Raw genomic sequence first — 21,906 nt, forward strand, 5'->3', positions numbered from 1 at the left:
CTTAAAATAATTTTTGATTTCTATCTTCTGTAAGAGATCTTTAAGTCTTCCAAATCCCAATAAATTCCCCCTTAGAATGAAATTTCTTGAGGCCAGGAACTGGCTTTCACTCAGCTGGAAACCTGACATATTAAGCACTTAGCAAAATGCTTAATTGACTGATTTTATTAATTTAAAATCATTATTCTGAGAAGTGATTCATAACTTTCACCAACCAAAGGAGTCTGTCACTAAAAAAATGCCTACATCCCTTGCAGTATACCCCAGCAGTTCCTTATTCCCTCCAGTATCAAATAGAAAACCTCATTTTGCTTTTAAACACCCTCATGACCTGACCTGTCCAATCTTTTTGCCCTCCATGTATTCCATGATCCAGTGACACCAACCTCCTTGATGTTCCTCAAACTCAATATTCCATCTACTCACCCTGGGTATTTTCACTTGTTCCCACATTATCTCATTATTTCTTGGCTTCCCTAAAGTCACAGCTAAAAGTCTATCTTCTGTAAAAACCAAAAACCTTTTCCAGGGCTCCTTAAGCACCTTCCTTCTGAAATTATTTCCAATTTATCTCTTCAGTATCTTAGTTGCACAATTGTGTGTCTATTGTCTCCCCCATTAAACTATGAGCTCCTTTAAGGTAGTGACTGTTTTTGTATTCCCAGTGCTTAGGACAGTACCAGGCTCTTTTCATAGTAGGCTCCTTCATAAAGGCTTGACTCAATGTCAAGGCCAACATGTCTGGAACAGAGTTCAATATGAAAGTGTGAAATGACCTCAGAATAAAATTCATTAAAACTTTAGCCAGGCCTTCCCAGAGTATTCTAGTTGCCTTTCTTCAAGATCCAGAGAATTTTGAAGCTTTAAGGTTAATTTAGCTAGATTCCAAAATTTGACCTTAATCATGGTCATTTTTCATCTCCAACCCATAGTACCTTGTACATAGAGGCACCTATTTGTTGAATTGACTGGAAAGAACATAACCCCAAAGAAAAAGAGTAGACTAACCATCTGACTTAATTTTACATACACTGCTGTTCAAATTTGAGGCATTTCAAACAGCCTAAGACAGAGAAGTTCCATTCTAACTGAACTATGAAAAGTTGACATAGAAAAAGGTTCAGAACACAGGCCATCACTATGATTTTTAAAAAAAGTTTATTACAATGTACAATAGACTCATTACGATGACAATCTTGACTGTAGGTGGCAACAGATGTTGAAGTAGGAAATGTAGATGTCACAAAGCAAGAAAGAAACCAACAGGAATCACCATCATATCTACACAGGAACGTTTACTTTTTGCCAGATTTCTTAATTCCACCACTGGCTGTAAAGAGAAGAAAATGTAATTTTAGAAAAGGAGGAATGCTGGGGACTCATCTTAGGTCACTAAGCCCTGAAGACTTAATCTTGGATTTCTACCAGAATTACAATACTATCCGATGTGTCCCATTCACTCAAAGTAGGAAGCTCAACAGCTCTCACATTTGCTCCCTTCTCTTCTACACATACAACAAGCCCTTTAGCACCTTTCCCTTGGATTATTGTCATTCCTAATTGGTCTCCCCATACCCAATCTCTTCCCTCTCTCCTCCATATGCTTCATTTATGCCAAATAAAGCTCTCTGAAACACAGGTTTGACCATGTTACTCCTCTGCAGAACTTAGCAATTCCCCATTATTTGGAGGATAAATTACAAGCTCTGTTGGGTACTTGAAGTTCTTCACAAGGTGGTTCCAGCCTTTCTTTACAGGCTGATAATTGTCCCTCACGACTCACGACAGATCACTACAGTTAAATTGGCTGACTTGATACTGTCTATTCAGGACATTCACCTCCTTCCTCCTGACCTTTGCTAGGCTGCGTTCCATGCCAAGATGAGCTCATTAGAACATACAAATCCCTTCGAGTGCCATTTCCCTCAAGAGGCCTTTCTTGTTTTCCCTAGTTCTTAGTGGAGCCCTTTCCCCCAAATTTCTGTGTATTTTGTGAATATAATCTGTACTTCTCTGTAAACATATCTTGCTGATAGAATATAAGCACCTGTAGGATTGGGATTTATCTCACTTTTATCTTTGCATCCTCAGTATAAGGTACAAAGTAGGCAGTTATGTGCCATTTCTTTTACTTCTGTGAACTGAATAGAAATTAAATATTTTTAACAATGGTTAAGAAGACACACACGAAGTTAATGAACAGTACAGGTAATATAAGTGTTGGCAGAAAGAGAAAGAACCCTGTTGGCCAAAGTGATCAGATAAGAATTACTGGAAGGGATGTGGGGGGAGCAGTAAGGAGACAAGAAAGACAGAGGATTTAAAGGGGAGAGCAGTGGGAAATAAGGCTGGACAAGTAGTTTTAGGACAAAATGTGGACTGGAAGGCTAGGCTATGGAGTTTGAGTAAATAAAATGTATTACTCATAAACATTCAGTTAGCATGGTAAGCCCCAAAGCAAAAGGACTTAGGAAGAAGATGAACACATATTAGGAAAAACACAATGTTTTCCCCACATGACAAATGTTTATTTACATGCTCAGAAAATAAGTTAGACAAAAATTAAGCAAAATCATGATACATGGACTTTAGGGTTAAAAACATTGCTGATATTGTAGAAGAACTAACACATATTGAAGACAAAGATCATTATAAAGGCATGTAGTGTAGTAAATGATGTTGAATTTGGATGGAAAGACCTGAGTTAAAGCAGGATTAGACATCTACTAGCTATGTTGCCCTAGGGCAAATCACAAAACCTAGTTGTGAGGATAAAATAAAAAAAATGTCAAATACTCTAGGTCAGCTATATGAAAGAAAAGGATATTATTAAAAATATATTTTTAAATAATAAATGGCCAAAGATTAGTTTGGAATATGACCTTAAAGATTAGAGATCAAGGGAAAGGTGGTGGGATAATTGAGATCGAAGGAGAGATTCTGTTAAATCAAGAACAATAGTAAATTAACATGCTAAGGATTTAGGATGGCAATTCTGATCACTACTAACACCTGCCTAAAACCTACAGTCTTAGTAAATTACCTTATACTAGAGAGTTTGTGACTGTCCTCCAGTCACAGGCAAATAAATTTTCCTGACTCTGGGTAATAGACTATTGTAGAGACCAGTTAACTGCCCCTCCAGTTTAACAACTTCTGAAAAATGCCACCTCCAAATTGTGCCTTCCTGGCCAAGAAGATTATATAGCTAACATTTAGAGGTGTCATGAAGAAATGTGATGTATTGCATAGCAATGAGTTTATAGTTACTCTCATTCCATCTACTTCAGCTCTACATTTCCCATGCCCCTATTCTGTTGTGCCCATTAGTTCCAATGTGCTGCCTCTCTCAGAACCTCTGCTTAACCATTAAATTTTCCTTTCCTAGATCTTTTATCTTCAGATTACTTTCATTTTGGAACATTAATGTTAACCTGGTTCCCCTCAGCATTTCTACATTCCTGGCCACATTATCCAGTATTGGGTTGCTCCTTTTTTTATAACCTTCCACCACAATGGGCTGGGGAAAACACTCCTTGCTCCTCAATCACACTTCCAGACTCTTTTTACCCTAATGTATCTTTTTAGATTTATCACGCTATCTCCCTTTCCAGATCTGGATCGCAGATTTACTAGTTCCCTAGATCATTCTCCACCTCTTCTCAAAAAGTTTAGAATCTGTAGGCTTCTCCATGCCAAAACCTGCCCTCAAACTTAAGGACTTCAATACTTATTTGGATGTCTCCCCTCAAACATCCTGGTCTTCCAATCCACCAGCCTCTTCAACTCCCATGACCAGTGCCATTCATCTAACTGCAACTTTATTCTTTCAGTCACAGAAATGGCCATTCACTTGATTTTGACATAACCCCAAATTATCTACCTCTTTAGTCTACAACTCTGAAATTCTCTGATAATAACCTCTCCTTCTTCAATCTTTTCTTTTACCTCACTTTGATTAAACCTCCCATCTCCAGTTACTCCAAACTCCTCTGCTTCCCCAGTCTCTTTCTCCTCCTCTGGCTATATCTTCCTCTCTTGACCCTACAGTTAAGAACTATAAAACTTCTCTATCCTTGTTTTGTTCTTCTATTGTTCATGTCTTGCTAAATCCTAAGTTTTGGGTCATCTTCATAACCTACTTTCTCCACTCCCATATATTTTCTGTAGAACTCAAGTGGAAGATGTTGAAGAACTCTAGCAAATAAATCCATTACAAAATTTTTTTTATATGGTGAGAATTGACGTAGTTAGCCCAGAGTCATACAAATCACATTATTCTCAGCCATGCTTCCACACTCAGTTTCTGACTCCAACTCAAGCTCTTTTCTTGGTGAATATTCACCACTGTCTAGCCAGGACCTATATCCATCAAACCACTTCCTAGCCATCTTCGAGTCAGGTTACCTTGGGATTACCTCACTTCTCTCCCTCCACATTTCTAAAAAATAATAAGCAAGTCAACACTATTCTTCTTTGAAAAAAGTGTCAATCACTTGCTCTGAATCTAATTACCACCTTTCCAAAACACTCCTCTCTGGCTACTACTCCTTTATGTTTTGTCTTTCCCTACTAGAAAGTAAGCAGAATGAAAGCTCGAGGGTCTTTTTTGTCTTTGTATTCCCAGGACTTTACAGAGTGAGTTATTACTGAATACAGGTTATTTTACATAGTTGTTTGGTTTTTTTGTTTGTTTCCTAATTTGTAAACTGTATATTTTCTTAACTATGGCAATAGTTTCCAGTTGGTATCCCAATAAATTCTTTCTTAACCTATCCTTCCCCAATTACCAAACCGACCATTACCAATTGCCAAAGTCATAACAATTAGGTGGCTCAGGGGATAGAGGGCCCAGGCCTAGAGACAGAAGGCCGTTGGTTTAGGTGTGGCCTCAGACACTTCCTAGCTGTGTGACTTTGGGCAAGTAATTTAACTCTAATTGCCTAGAAATGCTCTTCTGTCTTGGAACAGATACTGTGTATTCACTCTAAGACAGAAGATAAGGGTTAAAAAAAAAAGAACACTATAGTAATACCATCGATCACTGTGCTATACCAGCTATCCTCATCATGTGCTTCAACTAGAATGTAAAGATTTAGAGGTATTCTGTTGGTATTTTTTGCACTGGGAATAGCAACTTAATTTCTGAAAATGCTTTTTACCTTTGTTAATGAGTAATTACAGAAAATTCAAAGAAGGAGGCTTTTAAACAAAACTTACCGAGTGGTCCCTTCCCAGCAGCTTTTGCTTTTAACTCTTCCAGTTTTTTCTGTTCTTCTTTTTGTTTTTGTTTGAAAGCTATATCTTCCTAAAGAAAACGTGGAACATACTATTGAGGCTCCAGCTGAGCTCAGCTGGGTAATAGTAACTATAACTGGCATTTGTCCCTGAGAATGCTGATAGTTGGAGATGAACATATTTGGGTCATATACAGGCTAAGCACGAGGAAGGCCTGGCCTGTATGGGAGGGGGAGTCTGCACTCAGCGCTCTTTCCTAGCCCAGGATTTTTCCTTTTTTAATGCCTAAGCCAGTAAAATCCACCCTCTTCTCCCAATATTTGGGGGACAGTATAATCTTCTGTGGAGCCTGAAATAAGAATACCACCACAGTTTCCTTGCCTATTACCTCCCCCTAAGATCTGAGCAGGATCAAATCTTTGTCATGAAACCTCAAACCACAGCATTTCCCCCTACAGGGTCACCTCAGTTCATAGACCTCACCTCATCCATTTCCTTGGTTTGTTTCTTGGGCTGCTTCAGAGGTTTCTTCTTACCACCTGTCAAGGGATATAGGAAGCTCTGTTGTTAAGGTTAGGGAGACAGAATTAGAAACCTCAGAGCATAGTTACTTTCCAGCCTCATCACCCCATCCTGGGATAGAGGGCCGGAAGCCAAGAACTATAGGCTCCTTCACATCATCTGTTCCCAGGCCTGGGGGGGTCTTGGGCCCCTGGAGGCAACCAGAGACCTCAAGCTTTTCTTTCCTGGGAGTCTGACTTGTCCTGGACAAGCGAGTGTAGAAAGGGTTTTGGAACTCGGCCCTGACGAGACCTAGGATTCAGGGGTTTCCCTCTCCCGGTTCAGGGTGGAGGATTCGGCCAGATCATCCCCTCGCGGGCATGGAGGGAGACATAGGACTCTCCTTTTCGAACCTACTCCCAGATATAGCCAGACCATGCGGCCCCCAGCGGTCATCGCCACCCCTCAAATTTTTGGGAAACTCACCCTCGCGACCGGACATGGTGCCTGCTGCTCAGCTTCCCCAAGCCCCCTCGCTGCCGGAAGTGGACCCTTCAGACCCTCCCTTTCCGCCTCCATCGTTGGGCTGATTGGTTCCTAGCTTGGAAGTGGCGTCCCGGCTTCCGTGTCGGGGTCAGAGGTCATAGCCGGCTTGAGACCAGGTTTCCCGGAGGCAGTAGTTACTGGCCTCTACGTGCCCGCGCCAGGTGAGGGAGCAGGAACGAGGCAGAGGCATTCAAGCCCAAGTCCTCGGCCCGCGAGCGTTCCCAGGGGCTCCCCAGCTTGGGATACTGAGCCCGGAGGATCTCAGACTGGTCTGAGAGCTCCAGAGAGGGAGGTCTCCTGTCTGTCTGCTAGCGCCCTCGGTCTTGCTCAGAGGCCTGGTCTAGGGAGCCCCGAGCCTGGTTGGTCCGGAGGTGTCCTCGGCAGGCCTCCTTCCCAAAACCCTCCTGCCTGTTGTGGGAGAAGCCGCCTACGGGCATTAGGGGGTCTGGAAACGGAGGAGAGGGCGAGAAGAGGGAGGAGAGGCCTGGGAAGACATCTCGAGGCCTTGGGGCTGGGGTGGATGGAGTTTTTTGCCCTTAGAATGAGGTTTTTTCCTTTGGAATTCGGAGCCTTGACCAGGAATGGGTTTGTACAAACTCGTAATATGTGAGACTAGGGGACCTAGCGTTAATTACTCTTCATCTCTGAACCTGCAGATCCTTTTCTCTGAATATTCTGTCTTGAACTGTAGTTCATAGGATCATAGATTTTGAACTCAAAGAGTCCTCAGAGACCATGTATTCCAGTTCTCTTACACATGAGGAAACAAGTCTGAAGAGGTTTAAAAGACTTTGAAGATAGTATTTGAACCTACTTCCTTTGATTCTGCCTTATAGTTAATAGTTATTATATTATTTGTCTCTGACCTTCCTGGGAGCAAACTGGCCTTGGAGTCAGGAAGACCCTTTGATATACTTGCCTTTGTGACCATGGACAAATTTCTTCTCAGTGCTCCAGGTAGTGAGCTTATCTGTATTCTTTGCTGTGATGAAACTACCCCTTTCCTGACAAATATGGAGGGCAGAACCAGGGTTATTTATCTTTGTTTCTTTCCTCCCAATGCATGCTTGATAAAGTTTAAGACCTACTATGTTCTTAAACTGCCTAGTAGACATCTCAAACTGGATGTACTATTTAACTCAACATGTACAAAACTGATCTTGTCTTTTTACCCCAAAACCTTCCTACTTTCCCTATTTTTCTTAAGGGTACTACCATCCAATTACCCATGCTCAAAATTGTCTCTTCATTCTCATCTACCATATGCAATCACTACTTTCATGAGATCTCTTATATTTATACTTCTTTCTCTGATATTGCAACCATCTTGGGTGCAGGCCATAATCACGACCTGGACTCTTGCAGTAGTCAGCCTCATGGTCGGTCCTCTTGCCTCAGGTCTTTTTGAACCCTAATGCATCAAATTGATCTTCCTGAAGCATAGCTCAGACTGTATTTAGCAATTTCCCAGAGCTTCTTTTCACTTCCAGGATCAAATGTAAAATCAGTCTTTTGCTTGACTTTTAAAGCCCCTCATAATATGGTCCCTTCCTATCTCTCCAGGTTCCTTTCACCTTATTCTCCCTGACATAACTTTAACATCCAGTGACATTGGCCTCCTGGCTGTTCCTTGAACTGGATATTCCCATCTTCCTACTCCAGGCATTTTCTTTAGCTGCTCCCCATACCTGGAACTGTTCCCTCCATATTTCTAATTGTTGGCTTTCCTGGTTTCTTTCAAAACTCACTTAAAAGTCCTACCTTCTGCAAGAAGGCTTTCCTAGACCTCTTTAATCTTAGTGCCTTCCCTCTTGGACTATTTCTAATTTATCCTGTATGCTTCTTTGATACATGCTTTGTATTTGTCTTCCCCATTGTCCTCTGGGCTTCTTGAGGACAGGATTGTTCCCCCCACCTTTTTTTTTTGTAGCCCCATTGCTTCCTCAGCATAGTGCCTGGCACAAAATAAGCACTTTTAAAAAAATTTAAATTAAATTTAATTTTTTTGCCTACAATACTCACTTTATTTTCCTCCCTCCATTCTACCCACCCTTCCCGCAGCCCACGGCAATTTCATTGGGTATTGTGTCCTTGATCAGAAACTATTTCAATGATGTTGTTTGCACTAGGATGTTCATTTAGAGTCTACATCCCCAACCATATCCCTTTGACCCATGTATTCAAGCAGTTGTTTTCCTTTGCTATTTTTACTCCCACAGTGTTTCCTCTGAATGTGGATAGTGGTTTTTCTCATAGGTTCCACTGAGTTGTTCAGGATCACTGTATTGCCACTAATGGAGAAGTCAATTACATTTGATTTTACCACAGTGTATCAGTCTCTGTGTACAATGCTCTCCTGGTTTTGCTCCTCTCACTCTGCATCAATTCCTGGAGGTTGTTCCAGGCCCCATGGAATTCCTCCACTTTATTATTCCTTTGAGCACAATAGTATTCCATCACCAACATATACCACAATTTGTTCAGCCATTCCCCAATTGAAGGGCATCCCCTCATTCTCAAATTTTTTGCCACCACAAAGAGTGCAGCTATGAATATTTTTGTACATGTCTTTTTCCTTATTATCACTTCGGGGTACAAACCCAGCAATGCTATGACTGGATCAAAGGGCAGACAGTCTTTTAGTGCCCTTTGGGCATAGTTCCAAATTGCCCTCCAGAATGGTTGGATCAATTCACAACTTCACCAGCAATGCATTAATGACTTTGCCATACCCCCTCCAACATTCATTACTTTCCTTTGCTGTCATGTTAGCCAATCTGCTAGGAGTGAGGTGATACCTCAGAGTTGTTTTGATTTGCATTTCTCTGATTATTAGAGATTTAGAACACTTTTTTGTGTGCTTTTTAATAGTTTGGATTTCTTTATCTGAAAATTGCCTATTCATGTCCCTTGCCCATTTATCAATTGGAGAATGGCTTGATTTTTTTGTACAATTGGTTTAGTTCTTTATAAATTTGAGTAATTAGATCTTTGTCAGAGGTTTTTGTAATGAAGATTGTTTCCCAGTTTGTTGCTTCCCTTCTAATTTTGGATGCATTAGTTATGTTTGTACAAAACCTTTTTAATTTGATATAATCAAAATTATTTATTTTACATTTTGTGATTTTTTTTTCTAGCTCTTGCTTGGTTTTAAAGTCTTTCCTTTCCCAAAGATCTGACAAGTATACTATTCTGTGTTTGCCTAATTTGCTTATAGTTTCCTTCTTTATATTCAGGTTATCTGAGTTTATCTTGGGGTAGGATGTGAGATGTTGAGCCAAACCTAATTTCTCCCATACTGTCTTCCAATTTTCCCAGCAGTTTTTATCAAATAGTGGGTTTTGGTCCCTCAAACTGGGATCTTTGGGCTTATCATAGACTGTCTTGCTGAGGTCATTTACCCCTAGTCTATTCCACTGATCCTCCTTTCTGTCTCTTAGCCAGTACCAAATTGTTTTGATGACCACTGCTTTATAGTATAGTTTGAGATCTGGGACTGCAAGTCCTCCTTCCTTTGCATTTTTTTCATGATTTCCCTGAATATCCTTGATCTTTTGTTCTTCCAAATGAACTCTGTTATGGTTTTTTTCCTAATTCAGTAAAAAAGTTTTTTGGTAGTTCAATGGGTATGGCACTAAATAAGTAAATTAATTTGGGCAGGATTGTCATTTTTATTATGTTAGCTTGTCCCACCCATGAGCAATCAATGTTTTTCCAATTGTTTAGATCTAGTTTTAATTCTGTGGAGAGTGTTTTGTAGTTGTGTTCATATAGTTCTTGTGTTTGTCTTGGCAGATAGATTCCTAAGAATTTTATATTGTCTAGGGTGATTTTAAATGGAATTTCTCTTTCTAATTCTTGCTGCTGAAATGGTTTGGAGATATATAGAAATGCTGATGACTTATGTGGGCTTATTTTGTATCCTGCAACTTTGCTAAAGTTGTTAATTATTTCAACTAGCTTTTTGGTTGATTCTCTAGGATTCTTTTTTTTTTTTAAACCCATACCTTCTGTCTTGGAGTCAATACTGTGTATTGGCACCAAGGCAGAAGAATGGTAAGGGCTAGGCAATGGGGGTTAAGTGACTTGCCCAGGGTCACACAGCTAGGAAGTGTCTGAGACCAGATTTGAACCTAGGATCTCCCATCTCTAGACCTGGCTCTCAATCCACTGAGCCACCCAGCTGCCCCCTCTAGGATTCTTTAAGTAGACCATCATGTCCTCCGCAAAGAGTGATAGCTTGATCTCCTCATTGCCAATTTTAATACCTTCAATTTCTTTTTCTTATCTAATTGCTACTGCTAGTGTTTCTAGTACAATGTTAAATAATAGAGGTGATAAGGACATCCTTGTTTCACTCCTGATCTTATTGGGAAGGCTTCTAGTTTATCCCCATTGCAGATGATGTTTGTTGATGGTTTTAGATATATACTGTTTATTATTTTTAGGAAAGGCCCTTCTATTCCTATACTTTATAGTGTTTTCAATAGGAATGAGTGTTGTATTTTATCAAAGGCTTTTTCTGCATCTATTGAGATAATCATATGATTTTTGTCAGTTTGCTTGTTAATATGGTCAGTCATGTGGATGGTTTTCCTAATATTGAACCATCCTTGCATTCCTGGTATGAATCCTACTTGGTCATAGTAAATAACCCTTGTGATGACTTGCTGGAGTCTTTTTGCTAGTATCCTATTTAAGATTTTTGCATCTATATTCATTAGGGAGATTGGCCTATAGTTTTCTTTCTCTGTTTTTGACCTGCCTGGTTTTGGGATCAGTACCATATTTGTGTCGTAAAATGAATTTGGTAGAACTCCTTCTTTGCTTATTCTGTCAAATAGTTTCTATAATATAATAAGCACTTTAGAAATTCTGTTTAACTCTTGGGCAGATAAAGATGCAAATGATAAAAAATGACAATGCCTACATTCAGTGAGCTTGCATTATACTGGGGTAAGATATGACTCATAGACTGGTATGATATATAGGAGGATTTGAGGAAAGCAAAGGAAAACAAATTCAACTAGTCTTATTGTAGATGCTTTATAACCTTGTCTATTTAGCGATAGGAAAATTGGGAGAGAGAACTAAGAGTACAACAATGAGTAGGAATTAGGGAAGACTTCATGGAGAAAGTGAACCTGCATCAAACTTGATGAGGAAATAATGTGAAATGAGAGTAGAAAGATAAGTTGGAGCCAGATTTTCTTGGGTCATACTTGGTAAAGGAGTTTATATTTTATGCTAAGGGCAATTGGGAGAAAGTTTTTGAGCAGAAGAATGACAAAGTCATATTTACATTAGGAAGATTATTTTGGGAGGCTGGAATAGAGAGAGAGTGAAGGTTAGGAGATCAATTAAATGTCTATTAAAATGGGGGGAAAAAAGTCTGTTGAAATGGTCTAGGATAGAAGTGATAAGGTCTGAACTAGGCTGGCAGCATTGTGAATAGAGGTAAAAGGACATGGATTAGGGGGTAGCTAGATAGGTTTTTGAGAGCCAGGCCTAGAGATGAGAGGTCCTGGATTCAAACATGGCCTCAGATCCTTCCTAGTTGGGTGACCCTGGGCAAGTTACTTAATCCCATTACCTAACTTTTACTGTTTTTCTGCCTAGGAACTAATACACAGTATTGATTCTATGATGGAAGGTAAGGGTTTTTTAAAAAAATCAAAATATGAGATATATTGACAGGTTGGTGAATGAATGAATTCCTTTTAAACTAGCTTTGAGGACATTCCATGATCAGTGGACACCTGTGTTGACTATTAGGCAGTATAAAATGAATGTTGTTCCATACATTAGCGAATTGGGTTGTGCTTTGGGATATTTTTTTCCCATGGGCTTGTAGTTCAAAAGTAATTCAACTAGGAGAGAGAATATTTTTTTAAGATAGGTAGAAATGGTAGAAATCAGAATCGTTTTCTTTGTAGGGAAGTGAATAATATTCAGGCTTGTGGAAATTTAACTCCCATGTGCACTTCTGAAAAGAGAAAGGATCAAGGACATAGTGTGTGTATAAATAATTGTGAATCATTGCTGGTTTTCCTTCTGTGAGTACTATATTTTTTTTTCCTGCTTTGGGGGGGGGGAAAGGGGCTTCCATTATTTTTGATTGCCACCAGGTGTCACTGTAACAGTTTGATTTAGCTATCAGATTTTCTGTTTGTACAGTAATTTGGCCAACACAACACAGAGCAATTTCATCTTCTGGCAGACTTTTAATGGACGGGAGAAGACAGGATGAGATAGGTAGGAATAGAAGAAGGAACTCTGCTTGTTGAATAATGGGGGAATGTCCATATTTGAATAGCCCTCAGCTTCTCTCCATTTGCTCAGGACAAATATCTAAAAGACTAAAAAAAAAAGGAAAGATTAAGGAAAATCAATCTGTTGAGCCTGACTGAGCAGTGACTAAGAATAGTGGGGGGAAGGGAGAGATTAGAGAACTGAAATGTGAGATTTAGGAATCAAATAGCCTGGGAGTACTGTGATTAAATGAAATTAAGAGGAGAAAATTGGACCAAGTACAAGAAAAAAATATTTTTCATGAAGTCCTGGTTTTCTTACATAATGGTGGCTCTGCAGGGTAAAGTACAAGTTACCTTCATTGAAACTTTATGCTTTAGCAGTCATTGAAGTTTCTTATAAAATATCTGAACCCTTAAGCAAAGAGAGATCCCTGATTTTTTTGAAGGAAGGTTGGATTCTGATATGAAGGTAGTTGATGAAGCTTTTTTTTTTTCCCAGAAATGAGACCAAATCCTCGATGTTTCCTGAAATCTCATCTCAGATTTCCCCAGGGGATTTTTATGCTTCACTCTGCCTGCTGAGTTGTTGTCCTCATGTTTTCCTTCAGTTTGTGATCTTTTTTTATAGGAGTTAAAGTCTGAGCAGGCCTGGGCGTCCTTTTCCTCAGGCACAAGATTCATCTCGCTCATAATAGGGACTTAACTGTTCTTGGAGAGTAGCCAAAAGTTTTTGTAGGAAGGTATAAGCTGTGGAAACAAATAAAGTATACATATTATTTGCTGTTTGTATCCAATTAAAGACAAGTAATGATAGAAAATCAAGATATAACAATAACTTTTTTAATGTATTAAATGTGTCATCCCTCTTCAGGATTGAGAAATTGTGGGAATTATTATATATATTGTCTAAAGTGATTAGTTGATTGGTTTTTTAAAAATATTGGTTAATTTTTCTAAAGTTATTTACCCTTTTAAAATCTTTGTTATGGGAGAAATTTTGCTGATCAGAGAAGAGATGAAGGTTATATTCAGGACTGCATGTAATTAAAAAAAAAAGTATTGGTAAAAAAAGAATTTTTTTTAAAGGTGACTTAGTATAGTGCTTATTGGGCAAACTTTGGAGTAAGAAAGACCAGATTCAATACCTGCCTCAGATGCATTTATCTCCTCAGTGTCTCTCAACAACTTCTTCCTCCCCTCCCTCTCCCATTCCCCTCCCCCCTTTCCCTTTCCCTTCTTCTTTCTATTTTAGGATTGATACTAAGTATTGGTTCCAAGATAGAAGAGCAATAAAGACTTGCTCAGGGTCACACAACTAAGAAGTGTCTGAAGTTGGATTTGAACCCAGGTCCTCCTAACTCCAAGCCTATTCAGACTCTCCTGTCTCAAGAGTGAGAAATGCTGGAACTTGGATTTGTGCTTTTTATTAGTTCTTAACAGATGTCTTCTGTGTCCCTTCTCTTGTGTTCCTCACTGTCTTGCATGAATTTTCAGGCCTAATGATGGGGCATACCACCATTTTTGCGATGCAATATATCATGAATTCACCCCAGAAACTGGGACTGAGAAGCCAAAGGACAAAACTCCTTATCATGAGAACCTTCTACAACCCAGGTCCCATCCAATCCAAGGGGAAAGTTTCAGCAAAAACTGCCATCAGATTGTATCACAGACTCAGTGAAATGGGTCAAACCTTGGGACAGAACTTCCAGCAGAGAATATCTTCTACAGCCAAAACTTGGTGGGACAGGTATGAGGAATTCGTTGGGCTAAATGAAGTTCGAGAGGCCCAAGGGAATGTAACTGAGGTAAATACTACATAGCTTATGCAGCTAAGAATTGAGAGCTCTTATCAATTTTTATACTGGGTCTTACTCGGATATGTTATTTCTGACTAACTCTAGCCCCCCAGCAATGTTGAAACCACATCTAGCCTTTGTCTTTCCTGGCTATCAAGCATTAACTCTTTAGTACCATCGTGATGGAGACATTGAATGTGGATTTAGCTCTTTACCCAACCAAACCACTGCCATTTCCCCCTCTGAAGGCCTTGGATATATCCCTGGATAGGTACAATAAATGATTTCTCAGTTACTAGTAACACAATACAGTTGTTATTCACACAAGGCACACAACTATGAATTGGTGATGTTCGTTGCATTCATAATGATTTCATAGCACATTGTAATTAAAGAATATTTGCAAAGGGAAAAGATGAAAACCATTATGCCCTACATAGGGTGCCCCCAAAATCTTAGTTCTTGTTAAGCTTTAAGAACTTAAAAACCACATTGACAAGTGTCAAATCAATCATAACTTCAGTTTAATAATTTCAGCTATTTCTATAATAGCAGTAAGAATGATTTATTTATGAAACACAAGAACTTTCTACCCAAGTGGAGAATTGGGTGAATAGTCTGCTTTTCATTGTGTATCATCTGTATATGTGTTTACATATGTTTACATACATGCACATATGTACATTTATACATATATAAAGACTACATCTGTGTTTTGTCTTTAAGCTTCATTTAACCTTTGTTACTTAGTTGTTAAAAAGCTAAAAAGAAAATGTCCCCTCCCCTATTTGAACAAAGAAACATGAATGAGGAATAGGGGAAGAGAGGAGTAAATGGCAGATTCAGGGATAGACTGAGCCCTAGGTTCCTTCTTTTGTGGTAAAGACATATGCTTTCATAACAGTAATGCCACACTGCACACAGTACTGGGCCCAGATTCAGGAAGACATGAGCTGAAATCTAGCTTTGTGACCATAGGCAAGTCAGTTAACTTCTGGCTGCCTTAGTTTCCTCATCTGTATAATGGAGATCATAATAGCACCTACTTGCCAGATTTGTGAGGATGAAATGAGATAATATTTGTAAAGCATTTAGTGTAATGCCAGACATATACTAAACACTTAATAATTGCTTATTTCCTTTCCCTATTCCCTTCCTTTACAGCAGTATAGGAAGGACACCTCTATGTGAAATTTTCCTTTTCATATCTCTGTCTTCCATCAGAATAAAAATAGAAGGAAAGCAAAATATGCTAGGGCAACCAGAATGCCAGTGTGTACCAGTATGCAGATTATGTCCTCCGCCATTTCCAATAGTTCACTAATTTTAGGAAAGTAGTTCACATTGGAAAGGGGTGCATATTTCACCTCTTTTTTTCTTTCAGGCAGAGAAAATGTTTATGGTAGCTCGAGGCATTGTTCGAGAGGCTAGAGAGACCCTGGAGGTTCACCAGGTCAGACTCAAAGATATTCGGGATCGTTTGGATCGAGTTTCCCGGGAAGACACCCAGTACTTGGAACTTGCAACTCTGGAACACAAATTGTTGCAGGTAGGATGACTCTGTAGGCAGCTGGGTACCTGGAGCTACTGAGATTACAGCTAGTGCAATCTGGAGCTTCCGGGGATATAAATCCTGATCTGCTGATAAATCTGTTATTGGTATACATAGAAGAAGTGGTAGATGTGTTTGCCTCTGTAAATAAATTAAGTTTGAATGGTTAAACTTTACAAAAGCAATTTATTTTGTGACTAGGTCACTAACATCATCAAAGATCATTGCTAGAACTCAGAAAAGAGCAGGAAAGGAATTACTGTTATAGCAAGTACTCTATTAGTATCCTATTGTTATTCATTATTATATTAACATTAATGTAATAACATTGATGGAAGGTTTTAACACTTATTAACCAGTTAAATTCAGATATTATTTACTCTCCCCTGCTGTCTCATTCCCCATTGCCTAAAAACATCTATCCAAAAAACCAAACATCCTTTATCTTGATCTTGTCAACCCCTCAAACTATGGTATTCTTTTTTGCTAAACTTCTGGAAAGAGTCTATACTTCCAGTTTGTACTTGATCAACGCATCATTCTTCAGCTTTCTATAGTCTGACTTTTCATCCCTGTTACTCCATAGAAATAGCTCTCTTTAAGGTTACCATGACTTCCTAATTGTGGCCTTTCACATTTCTTTTCAATCTTCACCCTCCTTAACTTTAGCATTTGACATTGGATTTCATTCCCTCCTGATTATTCTTTCCTCCCTTATGCTTCTCTTACTGTCTAACCTCTTTGTTTTGATCTTTCCTGGTTCGTTGCTTCCCTATAGTTGTACCACAAGACTCAGTCCTTGACCCTTTTGTGCTTTCTCTTTTCCTTAGTAATCTTATCTACTCCTGTGGCTTTAGTTATCATCTCTCTGTAGGTAATGCCTAAATCTATGTATCAGTCTCAGTCTTTTTACCTGAGCTCCATTCCTCTGTCTCTAGCTGCCTTGTAGTGAAGTACATTTTTGTACTGTGGACATCTCCCATTTACAACTGAACTTGTCATTTCCCCTTAAAATTTGCCCCTGCTTTCCTGCTTTCTCGTTTCTTTTAGTAGTACCACCATCCTCCCAGGCTCACCCATTCCACATCTCAGGGTCATCTTTGTCTATTCCCTTTGTCTCACTCCCCAATATCTGATCAGTTGCCAGATTTTGCCATTTTTTTACTTAGACAGTATTGTTCATATGTGTTCTGTCTTCTCTAACCACTTTGCCACAATCCTAAGTCAGGCTGTTATTTGTGGTAGTATGAACAGTTGTAGTAGCCTATCTGACCTTTCTATTTCAAGGCTTAATCCTCACAAATCTGTCCATCACATAGCTTTCAAATCTGTCCATTTGTATATTAGGAACTAATATTCCTAATGCATTGATTTGGTTATCTTTCTAAGAACTCAGAAACTTGGAAAGTTCCTTCTGCCTGTAGGAAACGAAACAGATTGCTTTAAACTGGCTTGGAAAGCCCTCCATCACACAACTTTGTGTTGTCTTTTTGACCTTATTTTGTACAATGCCAGTCATATACTTTATTTTCCATTCAAATTGGACTACTAATTGACCTTATTTATAAAATGAGGGAGGAACATCCTCTGACATCTCTACAGCTATGATCTGATAATTCTGGTCTTGTATTCTTACCTTTTCATTTTTAAAGACCATCCCTTATGCTTGGTACATATTCATTCCTCTTTTCTAACTTCCCTATGATGTTTTTTTTCTTTGAAAATGTTCCCCTGGGGGTGGCTTGGGTGGCTCAGTGGATTGAGAGCCATGCCTAGAGATGGGAGGTCCTGGGTTCAAATTTGGCCGTAGACACTTCCTGGCTATGTGACCCTGGACAAATCATGTAATCCTCATTGCCTAGGCTTTACCACTCTTCTACCTTGGAACCAAATCACAGTATTAATTCTAAGATAGAAGGTTAGAGTTAAAAAAATTTTTTTTAATTAAAAAAAAAAAGAAAACATTCCCCTTCCTCTATGCAACCTTTACAGATCCTCTTCCTGTTGAAAGTGATTACTCTTTCCCCAAATTTTCCCAGAGCACAAAGGGTCATGCCTTTGCTTTTATGACATAAACTTTGTGAAGGTAGGAATTGTTATTTTTCATTATTATGTCCTCAGTGCCTATTATATGTAGTATCTTGTCTGTAGTATAGATTTAACAGATTTTTTTGAGGTGATTTGCATCTCCCATCTCCCTTTGTAGTCAGTGTTCCTGGCACATCTCCTATCTACCACCTTCCCATGGATGCCCTTCCTTGATGGAGGGGAGGGGGAATAAGTTCTACATTCATAGTCTATTTCTCTGGGTTTCCTTTGACAGAGACTTTGTAGCTTTATTTCTGCTTGTTTCTGCAGGAAGAGAAGAGGCTCCGAACAGTCTACGTTAATGCAGAAGAGTCAGAACGAGAGAAGTTTTCCCTCTTTTCTGCAGCTGTGAGAGAGAGTCATGAGAAAGAGCGAACAAGAGCTGAAAAAACAAAGAACTGGTCAATCATTGGTTCTGTTCTAGGTGCTGTGATTGGTGTTGCTGGCTCGACTTACGTGAATCGTGTCCGATTGCAGGAACTGAAGTCATTGCTCCTAGAATCACAAAAGGGACCAATGAGTCTACAAGAGGCCATCAGAGAGCAGGCTTCTAGCCACAATTTGCAAAACAAGAATCTCAGTGACCTTATTGAAGAATTTAGGAGCTTAATACACACTGGAATCATGCTGTCCTCTGGAACTCAAGAAGATGCTACTTCTACTAGAGAAAGTCTCATGTCTCACAAAGATACCTCCTTACTTTCAACCTCTCTGAAAGAACAGCTCAGCCAATCTAAGCAGGTCCGTTCATGTCTAGAGAGTTTACAAGAGCAGCTTACTGACCTGGACAAAAAATTTAGTCAAATGGTTGCAGAGATTCAGCTTGTCAAGGCTACAGCCCGTTCTCAGCTTATAGAGCAAGCAAACCAAGCTTCTCTAGACTCCTCAGTGGACACTCACCAGGCCCTGGTTGCCCAGGGCATAATTCTAGAACTCTCTGATATGGAGCAGAGGTTGGAGGCCCAAGTCAATAGAAACTCTCTCTATAGCACCGTGCTAACTTGTACCATGTTTGCTGCTATGCTGCCAGTGCTATACATTCTCTTCAAAGCAAACTAACTGCCTCTTGAGGGAAGATCCAATGAGGAAGCTGACTCCGTTGGATTTAGTAATGAACTGACAAGCACCTTATTGCTTCGCTCATTTAAGTCACTTGGAGTCTTTTAATGGTGAATCCCCTAGTACCTGTCGAGCCTGGCCCCTGAAAGGGGAAGAGATAGGCAACAGCATTCTTTTTGTCATATACAGATTTACCTTTTAAAAATTCTCACTCATTTTACCAACTTTGCATTTAGGTGATATATTCCACAGAAGGAAAGATGTTATATTTGAGATTATGTTATTGAAAACAGTTTAAAAACTCCAAATTATGATAATAGCTGAAATTTACATGACTCTTCACAGTTTATAAAGCATTTTATACCCCTAACATCAGTTGATCCTTACAACCATACAATGTGATCTAAGTTAATTTGATTGAAGACTTTGGGAAAGCAGTTCAGCAGTATGGATTTACGACTGGGAAGTTTTATTTTAAAATTTTCCTTAATAGTCTCATTGTTCTCCCTAGGTTCTCCCCATTGTTGTCTTCTACTGATGCCTGCATTCTATATTTTCAGTATCATGTCATTGTGTTGTGAGTAATTATTTTTTGATGCTTCATTTGCCTGTATTTCTAATTTTGGTTTTCATTTTCCTTACCTAATTTGCATTTCCCAGGCCTTCTTGTGTCTGTTTATGGGGTTTCCGGTCATTAGAACCTGGGAAATGGGATTCTTGAATGCTCACTGACTGACTGACCATGGAATACACATCTGTGAGGTGGGAAGAGCTCCCTTTGTATTTTGTTTTTCACCCTTCCCCCAAACATGGAGAATTATTGTCGGATACTTGAAAGGGGAATTGGGATGGGAAGTGGAGCTAGTATTAGGGAAAAATGTGAGGCCACTAAGTTTAGGTGGGAATGGATTATGTAGAATTGGCAGCTCAGAGAAAGGAGTTGGCCTTGCTAAATAAACAGATCTTTGCCTTTAGGGAAATAGAATTTGGGCATTACCAAAGAGTATGTATGCTTTTCCCCTCTATGGCCTGGAGATGCTCTCTGAAAGTATCTAATTTTGCCTCAGTCCAGATGGGAGGAGAGCTGGCAAAGCTGGATCCATTGATAGTGTGAACCGAAAAGCAGTGAGCTGGGTGGGGTGAATTCCAGAAGTGGAAGTCACCATGCTAGTTGGGGGAGGGAGGGCTCAGCAGGCAGGTTGTATGGTGGCAGATTCTTTCTGCGTGAACCCCACCCTGACATGCCTACTCCAGCCCAGGAGGGCTCTTTCAAACCTTTCCTGCCCTATCAAGCCTCAGACAGTGGGCTTACTCTATGTCAGCATTTCCTTTCTGTTGCTAGATAAGAATTCAGAGTTGAATTAAAAAACTGACTGATAAGACCCTTTCTCATTTTATCATCATTTTTTCTTTGGGGGAAACTGTATTGTTCACCATATTGGGAGCAAAATGGAGGAATAGCACCACCATTCCATACACATTGTAGTTTATTTGTTGAGCTGGAACTGGAGCCTGGAAAGATTATTCCAGGTTGTGTCTAAATTCTTGGTTATATTCTCTTTTCCTACCTTGGGGCCTGACACCACATCCTTGAAGAACCCTGCTTCCTGAATGGCTAACGGCACATTCAACAAACATTAATAAGTACCTCTGTTATTCAGTATAGTATGTTGGGCACTAAAGACATATTTAAGGAAAAATCCCTGCCCTTATCATAAAATCAAAGCCCAACATACCTCATCCTGAATGCCTTCTACAAAAAAGGTATCAAAGGAGGATCAGTGGAATAGACTTGGGGTAAGTGGGACAAAAATCCACTATTTGATAAAAACTTCTGGGAAAATTGGAAGACAGTATGGGAGAGATTGGGGTTGGATCAACATCTCACACCCTACACCAAGATAAACTCAGAATGGGTGAATGACCTGAATATTAAGAAGGAAACTATAAGCAAATTAGGTGAACACAGAATAGTATACATGTCAGATCTTTGGGAAAGCAAAGATTTTAAGACCAAGCAAGAGTTAGAAAAAAAATCAAAATGTAAAATAATTTTGATTACATTAAATTAAAAAGTTTTTGTACAAACAAAACCAATGAAACCAAAATTACAAGGGAAACAACAAATTGGGAGAAAATTTTCATAGCAAAAACCTCTGACAAAGGTCTAATTACTCAAATTTATAAAGAACTAAACCAATTGTACAAAAAAATCAAGCCATTCTCCAATTGATAAATGGGCAAGGGACATGAATAGGCAATTTTCAGATAAAGAAATCAAAATATTAATAAACACATGAAAAAGTGTTCTAAATCTCATAATCAGAGAAATGCAAATCAAGACAACCTTACACCTAGCAGTTTGACTAGCATGGCAGCAATGGAAAGTAATGAATGTTGGGGTATGGCAAAGTTGGGACATTAATGCATTGCTGGTGGAGTTGTGAATTGATCCAACCATTCTGGAGGGCAATTTGGAACTATGCCCAAAGGGTAATAAAAGACTGTTTGCCCTTTGATCCAGCTATAGCACTGCTGGGCTTGTACCCCAAAGAGTTAATAAGGAAAAAGACTTGTACAAGAATATTCAAAGCTGCACTCTTTGTGGTGGCCAAAAATTGGAAAATGAGGGGATGCCCTTCAATTGGGGAATGGCTGAACAAATTGTGGTATATGTTGATGATGGAATACTTTTGTGGTCAAAGGAATGATGAACTGGAGGAATTCCATGGAAACTGGAATGACCTCCAGGAAGTGATGCAGAGTGAGAGGAGCAGAACCAGGAAAACATTGTACACAGAGACCTACACACTGTGGTACAATCAAATGTAATGGACTTCTCCATTAGTGGCAATGCAGTGATCTTGAA

The 21,906-nt window shown here is 39.3% G+C and overlaps 1 protein-coding gene and 1 long non-coding RNA gene across 7 annotated transcripts; one reads left to right on the top strand and one right to left on the bottom strand.

The window, feature by feature from the left end:
- Positions 1-1,139: 1,139 nt before the first annotated feature.
- Positions 1,140-6,360, bottom strand: LOC103099850 (uncharacterized). Its single transcript, XR_470510.2, has 4 exons — positions 6,226-6,360; positions 5,722-5,777; positions 5,221-5,308; positions 1,140-1,330 (listed from the first exon to the last, which is right to left on the bottom strand). It is a non-coding gene; the product is annotated as an uncharacterized LOC103099850 (long non-coding RNA).
- On the top strand, positions 6,354-20,419 carry CCDC51 (coiled-coil domain containing 51). 6 transcript variants are annotated; one of them, XM_056805281.1, is made up of 6 exons: positions 6,379-6,446; positions 12,222-12,341; positions 12,463-12,540; positions 14,034-14,347; positions 15,723-15,887; positions 18,249-20,419. In XM_056805281.1, the coding sequence occupies exons 3-6, from the start codon at positions 12,513-12,515 to the stop codon at positions 19,035-19,037; spliced, it is 1,296 nt and encodes a 431-aa protein (XP_056661259.1). In that variant the 5' UTR covers positions 6,379-6,446; positions 12,222-12,341; positions 12,463-12,512; the 3' UTR covers positions 19,038-20,419. The 6 variants fall into 6 exon arrangements, with proteins under 6 accessions (XP_007499718.1, XP_056661262.1, XP_056661261.1 ...); XM_056805284.1 differs by lacking the exons at positions 12,222-12,341; positions 12,463-12,540 and adding an exon at positions 13,792-13,930 and having other exon boundaries at positions 6,366-6,446; XM_016424298.2 differs by lacking the exon at positions 12,463-12,540 and having other exon boundaries at positions 6,382-6,446.
- The last annotated feature ends 1,487 nt before the right edge of the window (positions 20,420-21,906 follow it).

The sequence above is a fragment of the Monodelphis domestica genome, chromosome 7 (genome assembly GCF_027887165.1).
Source record: "Monodelphis domestica isolate mMonDom1 chromosome 7, mMonDom1.pri, whole genome shotgun sequence".
In the NCBI taxonomy this organism is placed as follows: Eukaryota; Metazoa; Chordata; class Mammalia; order Didelphimorphia; family Didelphidae; genus Monodelphis; species Monodelphis domestica.

What these genes read in the sequence shown, in the direction of transcription:
- CCDC51 (XM_056805281.1), top strand. Translation starts at nt 12,513, where the DNA reads ATGGACGGGAGAAGACAGGATGAGATAG. An exon ending in GAGAAGACAGGATGAGATAG is followed by an intron (nt 12,541 to 14,033) that starts GTAGGAATAGAA and finishes ATGAATTTTCAG; the next exon opens with GCCTAATGATGGGGCATACC. An exon ending in TGGAACACAAATTGTTGCAG is followed by an intron (nt 15,888 to 18,248) that starts GTAGGATGACTC and finishes TTGTTTCTGCAG; the next exon opens with GAAGAGAAGAGGCTCCGAAC.